General features: G+C 32.1%; 2 protein-coding genes across 15 annotated transcripts in view; both read right to left on the bottom strand.

The window, feature by feature from the left end:
• The window catches only part of LOC148618414 (transmembrane channel-like protein 7), a 31,045-nt gene extending 25,873 nt beyond the window's left edge, over nt 1-5,172 (bottom strand). The window contains exons 1-2 of one of the 10 annotated variants that reach the window (XM_088577303.1): nt 4,836-4,949; nt 1,248-1,389 (exon numbers count right to left, since the gene is read on the bottom strand). Coding sequence is in view for 2 of the 10 variants with exons in the window: in XM_088577300.1 (XP_088433426.1) it covers nt 1,751-1,799 (49 nt within the window). In the remaining 8 variants the exon portion in view is untranslated. The other 9 variants (XM_088577305.1, XM_088577306.1, XM_088577302.1 and 6 more) reach the window with 9 other exon arrangements.
• A 367-nt stretch (nt 5,173-5,539) lies between these two features.
• Nucleotides 5,540-16,319, bottom strand: part of LOC148618413 (transmembrane channel-like protein 7) — a 32,882-nt gene continuing 22,102 nt past the window's right edge. For 4 of the 5 annotated variants that reach the window (XM_088577294.1, XM_088577292.1, XM_088577293.1 and 1 more), the window contains 2 exons: nt 10,498-10,580; nt 5,540-6,910 (listed from right to left, as the gene is read on the bottom strand). In XM_088577294.1, coding sequence (XP_088433420.1) covers nt 6,840-6,910; nt 10,498-10,580 — 154 coding nt within the window. In that variant the 3' untranslated portion in view covers nt 5,540-6,839. Of the gene's footprint in view, nt 6,911-10,497; nt 10,581-16,319 lie in introns of those variants that run through there. The other variant, XR_015921369.1, reaches the window with a different exon arrangement.

Below are 16,319 nucleotides of genomic sequence, written 5' to 3'. Positions count from 1 at the left end.
TTGAGAGGAGTTGCACTGACAAACTTTGTGATGGACACATGGACATATGGACACATGGACAAGCCAAAAACAATGTCTCCCCACCACAGTGGGGGGGGGGAGACATAATTCATATTTAATAGCAAAATTAATCCAAATATTATAAACAAAGAATCAGTTTCTGCAAGAGCAAAATTATTCTGAAGTAAGTAGTTGTCGGTGTCTACATTAAGAGCTTATGGAGATATATTGAATTTGACGGAAAGATCCTTGCAAATTAAGAATAATTACATTATTTAAAAATGAATTAATCAGTTAAAGATAAAAGAGCATAATAATTATAATTTTCTTCTAATAATATCATACTGGTATTGATAAACATTGCTATCAGACTTCACCATTACAAATAAAGACATGTTATCAGACTCAATCATTGTAAAAAAATATGAAAAAGGCATTGCATATGCAAGTATAGTTGTAACATGTAATATTTTAACTTGATTTGTTTCACCTTATTTCAATTAAGTGAAAAAGTTTTTTGATATGGAGTTCTGGGATGTTTCCCCAAATTTACTGAATGGATGGAGCCCTTTTTCACATTTCATGTAAACAATATACATGTATTATTACCAAATGATATACATGTATTCTTACCAAACGATATACCTGTATTCTTACCAAACGATATACATGTATTCTTACCAAACGATATACATGTATTATTACCAAACGATATACATGTATTCTTACCAAATGATATATTACCAAACAATATACATGTATTATTACCAAACAAAACTTTATCTAGGAAATCAAATAAAAGCAGTAACCAATAAACTTTGGATACATTTAGGTAAATCTTATATCAAATTTAGTCATATCATATAAAGGTATACCGTAGGAAAAACATCCATCAAAAAGTAAAAAATCCAAACCACCCAAGCATCCTGTAATAAGAATCTTAAAGGTAAACACTTACATCTCACTGACAAACGCAGGGACATACATATCTCTTACAACTTCATCTTATAATATAGTTGCAGTACTTTGCAGTACTGCGTCATTTGTTAGAGGTGATTTTTTTTTTAGTAAATCAAATGTGTCTGTAATAAAGAACAGGTTTATTTTTGTATGAAGGCATGGTTTGCAGATCTAATGTTTGTTGGTGCAGTAAATATTTGGTATGTTAGGCTAAGCACTGCAAAAATACTTGTGATGAGAAAAAGAGGACTAATGGACACTGACGGACATATAAAAAATGTTAATACCTCAATAACAAATCCCTATCTTAGCTGCTTGGGGTATATTTCTGACAAAAATTACAAAGTCCAACTATCACCAAGTTCCATAATATTCCACAAAAATAAAGATCCTATGACCTTCCACACCATCACTGTTTGTAGAAACATCCTGAAAAAAATATTTTAGATGTAGTTCAAAAACTACAGGAGGAGATAGCCGGACAAACCACATAGCCCTATTTCTGATGAAAATGACTAAGTGTAACTATCACCAATTTCAGTAATATTTCATGAAAATCAAAATCCTTTGGCCCTGCACACCTTCATCATGTGTAGAAATATCCTGTAAAATATTTTAGATGTAGTTCAAAAACAGTATGGGGAGATAGCCGGACAAGTCATGATCATGTGTAATCCGGACAGACAGGGGTAATTTAATATGCCCCTGACTGTTTTTTATGGAGGTAAAAAATTGACTTCAATGTAATTCCAATTGCCAACAATATCTAAAAATAATGTATTATCATCACCATATCCTCTTAGTGCTATGCAACACAGGAGGCATCCACCTGGATCCATAGGGCTTTCCTTACATGCCTGATGTTATCCATTCTAGCACATGCTCTGTATATTTCCATGTTGCTGTTACTTATTACAGTTCATTCTGTGAGTTCAATGTTAGATACTCTGCCCATCCATTTAATTCTCTTCTAACTCCACATAGTTATTTCTCTATTTCCTTGTTGGTTCTCCATGTTTCTGTTCCATATAGTAATACTGCCCTTACATTACTTTTATATATTTATTTTTGTTTTGTTCGATATTTCTCCTGCTTTCCAGACATTTCCAAGTTTGTCAAAGGCTGATGTTGTTTTGCCAGCTCTAATATTAATTTCTTTCAGTACTTCTACATCTGTACTTAAGTTACTGCCAAGACAGTAAAGTCTGACACTTCATCGATTGACTGGCCATTCATCATTATGTTAGACTACCAGCATGTTGACAATTTGTTTTCATGATCTTGCTCTTTTTATCATTTATCTTCAACCCAATTTTCCTTGCCTCTTCGCTGATGTCATTCAATTTTGATTGGATGTGTTGGAAAGTATGGGAAAATAAACTTGTGTCATTAGTAAAATCCATATCTCCCACTGCATGTTAGTCCTCACTGAATGTCTCTAGGTTCATTTGTTACTCTTCTCATTATCCAGTCAATTGCAAGGAGAAAGAATAAAGGTGACAAAATACATCCCCGTCTTACTCTTGATGTTATCAAAAACCAATCTGTCAGCTTGCCATCATGTTGCACTGCACTATGTATTATAATGTACATAAAATAAGTTATTCATAACTCATCTTTTTAGCTGGTCCTGAGGTTTAGTACATTCATTTGCCTATGATGTATAGAACTTGGTACTGTGGGTCCTTCTTTGTAACTTAGTCTTAACAGTTAATGTGGGTTTTTCTCCATGAAGTCAAAACAGTGACATTAAGTATGTGTAATTGATAATGATTTGCTGTTGTGGGTTCTTCTCTGCAGTCTAAACAGTGGTATTTTGTAAGATTTTCCTTCATTCAAATCCCCTATTTTTCTTTAAAATCATATACATATGTAAATATATGTACATCATATTCTTAGTACATGTATTGGTACAAGTGATACTGTGACACAACTAAGCATTATCCTATCAATTTCCTCCTACAGACAATATACACTATCAGATAGGATCAAAAGTGACAAGCCAATTGTTTCCTGCCAATAGGATGTAGGTTATACAAAACCAAAACAAAAAATTACAAAAGGGCAACTAATAGATATTAAAAAGAATATCCCACATGTTAATTTTTGTGCATTAAATCTATGCCATCAGAATCAAAAATCCAAACAATAACTAGACAAAGCGATACTCCTGCTCTCTACAAGACACAATTGTATAGCCAAAACATTCAAAATAGAACTACCCTAGAAACAACTTTGTGTGTGGGAGACACATATGATGCTCCTGCACATGAAAAAATTATCTACTGACATTTAGGTAACACAATAAAAAAAAAAAACTTTTCACAGAGCTCTTAAGTTCCATCAATCCATCATAAACATACAGATTAAAATATATTCAAGTCTTATATTTAAAAAGTAGAATTAGTTTCATCATGCTGATTTGGAAATATCATCAAAAAAATTCTGACATATCACACACAAAGTACATGTGTTTTCAAAGGAAAAACTGGAAGTTTTCAAATGATTAAAGGGAGCTTACAACTATTGATATGTACACTTTCTATTAAAGGAAGCATACAACTATTGATATGTACACTTTTTAATAGTTTCATTTTACTTGGTGGAATTGTTTTTGAGTTATTGTGTCAAAACTGGAAAAAAACCCTTTTTACAAATAAATTTACTATAACTTGAAATTAAAAAAAAAAATAAATAAAAAAATAAAAATCAAAGGGAGCTTCCCACAAGGGATGAATAGTTTTCATATTTTTTTTTACAATTGGTGAAAGTGTTTTTGAGTTATTGTGAAAAGTTATATATAACTCTGTTATGTAGAAGTTTTTATGTAGACAAATAATGAAAATCTCTTATATTCTAATGCATCTAGAGTAACAAAACAGAATAGGGATGTAAAGTAAATGGAAATCTAATCAGAAATTCCTAAACAAGTATTTTTTTAAATAGATTAATTTACATTATCATTGTGTTTTATGAACCATAGAGGGCCATTAGACCGCTTCATTTTAATATAAAAGGTACCCAGACAAGCTGTATTTGGTATAAAATGGTTCAAAAGTTTTGATAATTAGTGACTATTTAAATTATTTATATAATAACCAGAATGATTGGAACTTTAAAAAAAATGACCCTTTGTAGTATTATTTAATACCGATAATATCTAAAAATAAAATGACTGAGTACTGAAGGTTAATATGTGGTACATTCTCCTTCACCATTAAATATTCAAACAATCAAGATCAAAGAACAGATATGTATAACTGACTTAACCTGGATATAACATTCTACCTGGTCAAGTCCATTATCCTCCTCACAGTAACTTACAAATAAAGCAGTTAAACTATTATCCATAGGCAGATCCAAGATCCAACTTCATGCTCCAAAAGTTAAGTTGATTATATAGAAAACTCAAAATCACTGGAGTAGCCCCCACTCCGCCTTTGGAATTTCTAGATCTATAACTGCTATTATCCCATTATTAGGAATATTATAGAATATACTGGCAAAATTGTCCTCACTTTTTACCTGGCATGATGGTCAGATACAAGGAAATTATTATAGGGAATAATATTTTCATGTTCAGAGTAACATCTGTTCTATGTAACCTAATACTATAGATTTTCTTTGGCTAGAAATAACCATGGTCATCCAAACTGAAGCTTGTATTCATCAATATATACAATTTAAAGCTGAAAAGTTAGATAAAACACTGCCGCCTTACCTGTAAATGTCTTCCTGAAACAGATCCTAAACCAGTAACACTAGTATTACATTCCTTTTAAATTTAAAATGTTCAAATCATTGTTTACTGTTTAACGTGACATAAAACTTCTAAATAAAACTTACTTTACTCCCCTCAATATAACAAATTTTACCTCTCTATTTCCGGAATTATCAGCTCAGTATCAATGCATAACTGAAATAAGGGTACATCGGTCAGTTAGAGCTTTTAAATTTTACTTCCTGAAATGAAACACTCCTAAAGGTGGAAAATAAAAATATCATCATTTGTTTATAATGGTATTGATTAATAAGATCTATTTACCTTTGTGATTCCTAATCAGGTCAATAAAAGGATTAAAATCTACTACAATGTCACAAAACCATACATATCTATCTACAAAAAAATCTTTGAACACAAATTATACTGTGGCCATCATCACAATAAAGAAGAGATCTTTTGTTTTAAAGCTGGACACAAGCTACAACTGAATTATTTAATATAAATAAATCAATACTAGCTAAAAAAATCCTTGTCCTTATATTTAACATCAAATAACTTTTCTAAAGGTAAAATGGGTGTAGCTTATTTCTTTTCATAAAATGAGAAATACGATCAAGTCTATTATCAAGATATTGTATCCTAATACAATGACACAGATTTAAAATCTTACAGCAACAGTCAGGATTTGTAAATACATAGGAAAGGTACAAAAATATTTCTCCACCATCTGTCACTCGTAAAAAGCTTTTCTGTATGTGATAAAGCATCTAAGCCACCAAACCCACTCATCAAAACAATAACAAATAAAACATCTAAGCCACCAAACTCATCAAAACAATAACAAATAAAACAAAACTGAATTAACATTTTAATTTTAACATCAAACAAATATTTTTAACATTGTATTTTACCATTAACAAGAATTTTATAATAACATATGTAATCAACATTAACTTTGATTGTCAAATACTGATTATTTACTGAAGATTAAGTGAACAACTTGAATAAGATAAACAAATAAACTATAACTGACATTCCACACATACCAGGATACAAACTATTGTTCCAAGTATGACAACCACTGATTTAAGTGTACATAAAGAAGAAGGAACTCCTTCATTACCAGTAGATAGGATAAGCTGACATGCATAAAACATTCCCCATTCGAACTTTTGCCCCTAACCATATACATTATCAATTCTACCTGCATACCCACCCAAATTTTAACCTCTAGCTCTACCCATATCACAATTTAATTTCAATATAAAAAAATACAGTATCTTATGTGTTGGGAAAGAGTTATCAAGGGAACCAAGATTCTAGTGGAAATCATAAGAATGTAATCCAGGGACCAAGACCAAACATGGAAAACAGACAAACACAACAAAGAACATGAAGTAACTAAAATAATACATACAAAGTAACAGAAGTAACAGAGCACGATTTACTAATTATTAAGGGAATGAATTAAGTTTTATTTTGCACACCTATAAATTTCAGAGTTATTTAAATTAGGAAGAAGTACTAACATAATAAAATCATTCATTACCAAGATATCTGTAAATTCTCATTTGTTCTACGCTTTTGCAAATATAAGGAGTGGGGGAGTCCAATAACTCCATAATACAAAACGTGTCATAAATATATAAAAACATTATTAAAATAAATAACATGATCAACAAAAATGCAACAGACATCTTCCATTAACTGAATAAAATAGATAATAAACACTAAAGCTTATGATACATCCATCCCCACTTGTTTGTTTCTATGTTCCAAAAGTCCTTTAACAAAACTGAAAAATCCTTAAGCTACCAAGACATATATTTACACTTAAACTACCAAGACATATGTTCACACTTAAACTACCAAGAAATATATTTACACTTAAACTACCAAGACATATATTTACACTTAAACTACCAAGAAATATATTTACACTTTCTCTGAATTTCTAAAAAAAAAAAAACCTAGTCATTTAAGAAATTGAGAACCAAAAAATGCTTTGAATGAACAATGTTGAAAACATTACACATCAAGTGATGGAAAAATAGTTCAGCCATACTACTATAATATATCGAAATGTAACATTTAAGAGTGCTACAGTCTAATTTGTCTTTTAAGTTTTTAAATATTTAAGAAACACATTATACTGTCAGGAACTTGTAGCTTCTAAGTGTTGAAGAATCTCGTTGACTTGAGCCACTAGAAACTGTTTATCTCTTCCTTCCTGTAACATCAAGTGAAATGTACTTCATTAAATAGAACAAGATATTTACTAAATGAACTTATATTTTGTGTTCAGCCTTCCCCTGACATACAGTGCATGTAATATTATTTATTACTGGTACATACATTGTGATTTATCAATAAAGAGCTTCAATGAGGAAAGCACGATATGAATGTAGCATGTTGAACTGTTTACTTCGGGCAAGTGTGGACACAATATTACTTTTTGAAACACTTAACAGGATTTATAATTTATACACAACAATTAGTTTGGATAGAATATTGCACAAAACTTGAAATTCAATAAATGTTCCTATAACTTGAAAACTGCAAGAGATACCTGAAATCTGACTGAAAAACTCAGGCATTTTCATAAGGAAATTTCAAAATCAGACCAAAAATAAAAAAAAAACAGTGTATCCAATGGATATTAAATGATATCCTGCTGTTGTTGTGTTGTATTTAATTTCTATGGACACATGCTAAATTACAAATCATCGCATAAGAATAACTGTTCAAACTCAAACTCAAATTCAAATGTTAATCCCAATTTATGATCTCTGAAGAACTGACTTTCACTATTTTTCGGCATTCTGCAATGAATAAAAAAATAAAATAAAAATCGTTTCACCTTTTCATATTCCAAGAAAGATAACTCTACTGTAATTCATTTAAGAACACATATTTGCAGGGAAAACAGAACTGAAAAATGAAATTTAAACTTCATCCTGACTTCATAATACCAGAAAAGAACTAATTTAAAAAGTCTTTAATATTTAAAAAGAGACAACTCCAATTCATCCCAAAAATTGGGGATGATTAACATCCTGTAATAGCTATAACTTTTTGTACATGACTGATTGTTGGGGTTTAGCAATATTTCAGCTATATTCAGGCGATCTGATTAAACTGAAATTTGAACTTGATCTGTATTGTATAATAACTATACAATGTTCAAAATTTGAAGTTATAAACTGGAAAACATCAAAGGATGGACAGATGGACAGACATGCAACTTTTCAGAGGGTATCACAAAATACTTCTCCACTTTGTGTGGCCATGTTTTTGGGACACAGCCTACCTGAGCCCATTATAGCTCAAAAACTGTATAAGTTATCTGAAAACTGATTGAGAAACATAGGCTGAGGTTTTCATGAGGAATCCAATACCATTTTTTTTTCAAATTTGAACCAAAAATAAAATATACGCTACAAGGAGCCTGAATCACTTCTCAGGTTCATTTTTTGCCTTTCAAGGGCAATAATTCTAACAAGTAGTTGTTGTACAAATTCAACCCAAAGTAAGCCTTATCAAAAGGATAATTTCATTAATTGAAAGTTTCATCTACAGATTATAGTTTCCAGGAAATTAACAAAAACATCATTTTTATTTTTCTCTACCATTCACAGTTTTCAAGATATGTGTGAAAAAAAGTTTATAGACAAAGGCAATGATTTTAACACTGCCACCAAGTGATAGTGCTCTTTGGAGCAAGCAGGCTAAAAAGTTGGGTTTTTTTGGGGGGGTGTTGGACACTTGGACCCTTATAACTCAAAAACCATAGGAGAAATCTGAAATCTGATAGAAAAATACAGGCAGGGATTTTCATGAGGATTCCAATAAAAAAAAAACAAAAACAAAAACAAAAATAGGCAACCCGGCCAAATTTCTAAGGAAAAACATTTACAACAGAATCATCAAAATCAAATTAAGAATTAACTATTTCTATCACTTGAAATCAAACACTTATTTTTCCCCTTTTAGCCCCTTATTTTTAAAGGGTTTGGGGAAGAATCTCCAAAAACTATAGAGCCCTAAACCAAGTTAATAGGAACAATGTATTGAAATTACAAAAAGATCTGATAAAAGAACAGTGTTCCAATGTCCCCCATGAAAAAAAAAGTGCAGAAAACTTTTCTAAGTCCAAGAGCCATAACTTCCATAAAAATCAATCCAATGTAGGTCTCACTAACCACTTCTAACATTTCCATTACTTTACATGTTAAAAAAGTAATTTTCAAAGTTTCACTGTGAATTCCCAGGACAAATGACATCTTAAAGCTGCATACCGTTGCGACGCTTGGAAAATAAGGCTTTCAAAATCATTATGCTAATGATACGATGATTGTAAAAATTCTTCACAAAATTTACTTGAATAAATAATACTGAAAATCAACATGTTTACCTTTTCTGCTAACTGACAGCATGGAGGCAAATTACTCGCACATGTAAACAATATTCGTACAATTTTGTAGTAAATTACATAAATAATTTTAAAGTACACATTCTCAGCTTTATTTTGACTACTTTTAATCAGAATACACACAAATAATGCATTTACAATGTGTGTTTTTCGTACTACATTGGGGTGGGGTGGGGTGGGGTGGGGTGGCCATTTGACCTGGAAGTGGTTAGTGAGACTGTTACCAAAGTCAAACTTAATTTGTAACTTCTCATAGTAAGACTACATACAAAATATAAAATCAGTTGGTAAAAGCATAACAAAAAAGTATGGATAACTGTAAATTCACTGAAATTTTCTAAGTACAAGGGCCATAACTTCCATAGAAATCATCCAACAGTAACCAAAGTCAATCTTAATCTGTGACTTATCATAGTAAGACTATATACAAAATATAAAATCAATTGGTAAAAAAATTACAAAAAAAAGTGTGGAAAGCTGTAAATTCACTGAAATTTTCTAAGTCCAAGGCCATAACTGCTGTAAAAATCATCCAACTGTAACCAAAGTCAAATCTGATCTGTAACTCTTCATAATAAGGCCATATACCAAAAAAAAACTTATTTGGTAAAAGCATAAAAAAAGTGTGGAAAATGCAGACAGGCGGATACCAGGCATTTCCATGTCCCCTCCCAACACGTTGCGGGGGACAAAAAGTTTTAATCAGGTCAATTAACATAAGTTAACATACACCAATGACAAGGACAACAACAGCATGATACCATTATACAACAGGAAAATTTTGCAGTCATATAAAAACTAAAAGAAAATAAAAACTTATTGAGATTTTGTGCCTACAAGATACTGATTCTGCTCTCACATTAGATAAAAAAACAAATTTCTAATTTAAAAATTATAATATACTTGTGTATACCCCATTTCACTAGAAGAACAGTGAACCATATCCCAGATAGATACATGTATTTCAAATTTTGAGAGAGATACCTCTCACAATATTAGCTGGTCATGTTTGATATTTAAACTTGTCTTATAAATTCATGACAGCAACTTTCAGTACATATCTGATCAAAATCTGTAGAGAATAGGCGAAGTGCTTACACAAGGTGCGACTGACATAGTAATACATGCAAGTCCCTGTGTATGGCATTGTGATGCACAGACTAATGCATACATGGATGGACACCCTGCTTTTATAAGTCCCTGTGTACAGCAGTGTGATGCAAAGGTGCATGCAAGGATGGACCCAATGTGTACAGCAGGGAACAAGAAGTAGAGGGATGACAACAACCTGAACAAAAGTACCTCTATCTTAATTAGAAGTGCATTTAAACAAAACAAAGTAGTCTGAATAATAATTTGAAATGATACAGGAAATAAACACTTGCCTGTGTTAAATCCTCTTGTAAAAGTTCTGCCTCTCTTTTATTGCCCTCCTTGGCTAGCCAGTAGATATATATCACTGAACTGTAAAATAAAATAAAAATCAATATTTTTAATTCAAATTGGACATACTAAAAGTCAGCTCACAAAAAGATAACATCTTTCCACTTTCCTTGAGCTTAAGTATGTAAACATCTTAAGTTGGATTATTTTCCCCATCCAAGTTTTTTAATGTAATATCCGTGCACACATATATCTACATCTTCCAAACAATTTTCATAGCATCATCAAAATCCATTGACAGAGGATGTGCTTTAAGATGCAAATAAACAAATAAAACCCTTTTGTTGGATTATCTCCCCTTGCAGGGTATCCAACAATAATTACATTTTTGTGTGCATATCTACATATAATTTAATTTTAGAAGTAACATGCTTTCTGATTGGATAAAAAAAAATTGTGTCCATCATCTCATAGACCAAATTAAGTAATATGACTATGACATCATCAACATTTTTCAATGATTTATTTAACTTTTGATACTCAAAGTAAATTTTAAGAAATGACTCTTATATTATCTCTATTAGTTATTTAGTGTGCATCACGCAACTGAGGTTATATTTTCATAGACTGAAAAAAAAAATTAGTCATTTCAAAAATGTAGCCCATGTCTAAATTTACATATCCTATACAATTTCTTCAAAATTCATTGAGCAGTTTTAATAAGATGATTTGCCCTTACAGGTAAAAAGTATACATATTTAAAAACAATCTCCCTTTTGCAGGCATCCAACACGACTATTCTTCCATCTTGCATATCTATATATAGACTTCCTATTAGGTCTCATCAAAATCTATAGAATGATTAGGATGAGTTGTGCTTACAAGAAATGTGCACAGATGGACAGACAGGGAGATTTCTATAAACCTATATATATTTTGTTTTTAGGGGGTTAACAAAGAGTAATCACGGGAACCAAGGTTATAGCGGTAATCAAAAGAATGTAATCCAGGGACAAAGATCAGACATGGAAAACAGACATATACAACAAAGAACATAAAGTAACTAAAATCATACATACAAAGTAACAAAAGCAAATGAGCAACTTTGACTCCACTAAAAACACAGAGCATAGACCAGGTGCATCGGTAGGGTAAGCATCCTCTGCTTTTCTAGAAACACCCGCCGAGTTGCTCATAAAAAGTCGTCCAGGGTAGACAAAAGAGGAAAGGAAAACTATGACCCGTTGAATATATCAGTTTTAATGGGGCAGATGGATACACCGTAACGATCCACAAGTTCATGATGACCATAAAACTTTTTTAGTAATTACTTCAATCTTGTAGCAACATAACCCTGTTCCAGAAGCCCATTTGTTAGAGCTCTAGCGCGATACAAAAAATCTGCGTAGTTCCGGCAAGCTCTGGCATAATGTATGAATTGTGATATGAACACTCCATATGCAGGTGCTGGAGGGATGTTGCCACAGATGAAAGGAAAGTTCACAATTCTGAATTAAAAGTCATCACGTTTGTCGTAAAGTTTGGTCAATAGTTTTCCTTTACCATCAATTTCTAAGTGTAGGTCAGGATATGAGGCTGACTTCACAGTGTCTGTAGTATCCTTTATCTCAAGTTTTTTGGAGTAGATGTGATGTATCAAATACCCGAAATTAGGTTTGTTTAAAGATAATACGTCATCTATATAGCGGAAACTGACATTAAAAGTTCCAGCCAAACGATATTCTTTCTTTCGGATCAGATCAGCTATAAAGTCAGCCTCATAAGAGTGAAGGAATAGGTCAGCAAGTAGAGGAGCACAATTTGTTCCCATTGGAATGCTGACAGTTTGTTGAAAAACATGTCCACCACACTGGATAAATATGCTGTCAATTAAAAATTCCAGCATTTTGTAAACATGTTCCTCTGTATATTTGGAAGATGATTTGGAATTATTTCTTACAAAGTATGATGAATCTCTACCAAGAACTATATATCTGTATCTAAGTGTACCATCTTTTTTGGAAAAACAAAGATGTATAATGTTTTTAAGTCTGGATTTTAACTGAGTATGGGGAATAGAAGTATACAGTGTTGAAAAATCATAGGTTTTAATGCTATTATATTCAGATAATACAAACAATGGTTAGCCATCAAGATAATAAAACTTTGTAAGTATCACTTAATGAACTTTCCCATCAGAACAAAATGTTCTTGGCACATATCTAAGAAAATGGTATGTGATTTTCTTGAAAACTGATATACAACTTGTAAAAACTCAGTGTGACCGTTGCAAAACATTGCCTGAAGCGAGCTGTGCAGACCAGACGTGTGGAATCATCCAATGATGATTAGATATATGTCAAACAATGGGCAACTAAGATCAATCATAAAACCCATTCCAATAATGGCATGTAAACAAATGAAAAAGGGAAAAGGGAAATTAACTATGGTGTAAAATTACACAATGGCTGACCCATATACATCCTGTTCAAAACTTTCAACGAACAAAGTTTGACTAACAATATAAAATATTGAGCTAAAGTCAATTATCTATAGTACATTTTCACATCAGCAAATAAAAAAAAAAAAAAAAAAACACCCACATCAGGTTTAAGGTGCAATTTCATTTTTACATCGAGCCTACAGGTGAGACATTTCTTTTACAGTATTTAATGAAAATAGCTAAAATGTTAAGGTATGCTCCAAAAATTGGGACGGTTGGGTGACAGTGAACTCAAATATTTTATGAAAAAAAATTTAAAATTAATTTATTTGTAGATTAACTATGTTATAAAATCTCTGTATCCAACTAAATGCAGTGGCAGATCCAAAGATTTTGAGAAGGGGTTCCACAAAAAAGGGGGTTCCAAGATGAAAGTGGCTTCAAACTTACAATTGCACACAAAAACTACAGACACAGTAGGAAGATTGATTGAAAAACCATACAATAATATCACTCCAACTTTGTAGATGGTGCTTCAGACAAGGACACATTTGTTCACTTCATTTATATGTATGAGGCCACAAACTGTATATGAAAATGGGTTTTCAGCTCTGGATCAAGGGGATCTTGTTATTGAAGAGAACTGTCCCATTCGTGGCTTGTGTCAGTAATTGTTTGATTCAGATAGGTATAAACTACATTTTTCATCCTTGCTTCAGCCCTGAACTAAACATGGCAGAAAACAATCTATTGAAATTTAATCTTTACAATGACACCTAAATAAAAGGATATATTTAAATATGTAGATGAAATTAACTGTAGAAGAACTAGACAGAGTGTTAATGATGTGTTATTTACTCCCAGATCTCGTACTGCTCAATAGCAGTGTCTGGTATCAGTCAATGGAAAAATTCACCTCAAATGTCAAAAATTGTAATACCTTCGCGTCTTTGAAAAAAAACCTTATTTAGAAGAGTATTTTTATCCATAAAGTTATTGAGGTCAGTTTTATATGTTTATTTGAAAATCAATAAATCATTGTTTTTATTGTATTTATATGATGTATACTACGAGAATAGGTATGGTGTATATATAATACAGGACCACCATGTGAACTAGTACTAATATATGATGTATATTACAAGAATAGGTATGGTGTCTAAATAAAGGCTATTATTACTATCATTGCTGCTTTGTACTCAACTTTCTTTATAATTGTTTGTCAACCTGTTAGCTGTTGATTTTTTTTAAACAGAATGTATATGGTCAGCCATTGTGTAAATACACAAAAGTCAACTCCCCCTACCCAAAAATACATTGTGTCATTTGTTTACAGTTATGTGTAGATTATAACTAGCTCACTGACTCACTGATGGTGTGTTTAAACTGAGTAATCTGATTGGATGTTAGCCAGTGACCAGTCTGACTTAGCACAAACCTCTTAGCCTACGTCTGATTTGGTTCTTCAGTTCACCTTTGTTGTGCATTGTTGTGACGTATATCGAACCACATTCAAATGGTACTATTCATCATGAGGTAGGATGTCAAATTATTACACAAAACCATATGGAGGAAGAATTACAGAAATTGCATTCACAAGGTCTTCTATGATTTAGAAATGTTGAAAGTAGTAAGTTGTAGAATCAATATTATGATATAACTTGGAAACAACAAATCTAATATTGAAGAAATCTGACAAGAGGTTAAATAAGAGTTTTGTTCACAAGACCTTATGACAACAGACAGACAACTTTTATTACCATGCTCTTATAACACATTGCGCTGGGGGATAAAAACACTAGTAATAGGGTAGCATTGTTACTTCTGGGAAAGAAACACTAGTAATGGGTTAGCATTGTTTAAATCACTACTAATGGGGTAGCATTGTTACCTTGTGGATAAAAACACTAGCATTGTTACTTATATACAAACATTTTTGGAAAGTTGATACAATATTAAGAGGGTGTCCATGCAAAATACCAGGCAGTAGATGGCACATGATAAATACCAGGCAGCAGATGGCACATGATAAATACAAGGCAGTGGATGGCATATGATAAATACCTGAGTTAGAAATAGTAGCCTGCCCGCCAGCCCTAGACTGGCTATTTTATGGCAGGGCTGGCTAATTTTAGCATAAATCTATATAGCCATAAAGTAAATATATTGAAAAATTGTATTCAGAACTGGCTAGAGTTTCCTACCCTGTAAAAACCAGGTGGTGGATGGCACATGATAAATGCCAGGTGGTGGATGGCACATGATAAATACCATGCAGTGGATAGCACATGATAAATGCCAGGTGGTGGATGGCACATGATACATATCAGGCACTGGATGGCACATGATAAATACTGGGCAGTGGATGGTACATGATAAATGCCAGGCAGTGAATGGCACATGATAATATCAGGCAGCGGATGGCACATGATAAATACTGGGTAGTGGATGGCACACGATAAATGCTAGGTGGTGGATGGCACATGATAAATACCAGGCAGTGGATGGCACATGGTTAATTTTGTTTTCAATTTTCTTATCTACATGTATATCTTATCGCAAATGCGTCCTATTTCAAAGTTGACAGTTTGTTTAAAGAGAAATAAATTGTATACAAAACATTGAAATTCATTGAAAAAGGGACATAAATCTTTCATTTTGTGCAAAGTTTTGGAACAAAATGATTTTCTGAGCCATCAATTGTTGACTTAAAAAATCTTTGTACTATTGGATAAATGATATAAACATTACATTGGAACAAAAAAATTCACGGGATAAAATTTACCATGTGACAACCATTTCATAGGAACTGTTGTCTCTTAATTTCTACTATTTGATTTAATCATTTCCTTGATAACCCACAAATCATCAAATAACTCTACAACATGATTTCTGATAAATAACATCAAGTCAGAATTATATCTTACCATAGAACAATAATAGCTGGAACCATAAACGCCATGGATCCAATGAACCATATCATATATCTTACCATAAAAAAATAATAGCTGGAACCATAAACGCCATGGATCCAATGAACCATATCATATATCTTACCATAAAAAAATAATAGCTGGAACCATAAACGCCATGGATCCAATGAACCATATCATATATCTTACCATTGAACAATAATAGCTGGAACCATAAACGTCATGGATCCAATGAACCATATCATATATCTTACCATAAAACAATAATAGCTGGAACCATAAACGCCATGGATCCAATGAACCATATCATATATCTTACCATAAAACAATAATAGCTGGAACCATAAACGCCATGGATCCAATGAACCATATCATATATCTTACCATAAAACAATAATAGCTGGAACCATAAACGCCATGGATCCAATGAACCATATCATATAT

Source organism: Perna viridis, chromosome 4 (assembly GCF_037379345.1).
Source record: "Perna viridis isolate PV_CMFRI_1.1 ecotype Kerala chromosome 4, ASM3737934v1, whole genome shotgun sequence".
NCBI lineage: Eukaryota > Metazoa > Mollusca > Bivalvia > Mytilida > Mytilidae > Perna > Perna viridis.
The sequence above is the reverse complement of the archived record's forward strand: the minus strand, read 5'-3'. Positions and strand labels throughout refer to the sequence as shown.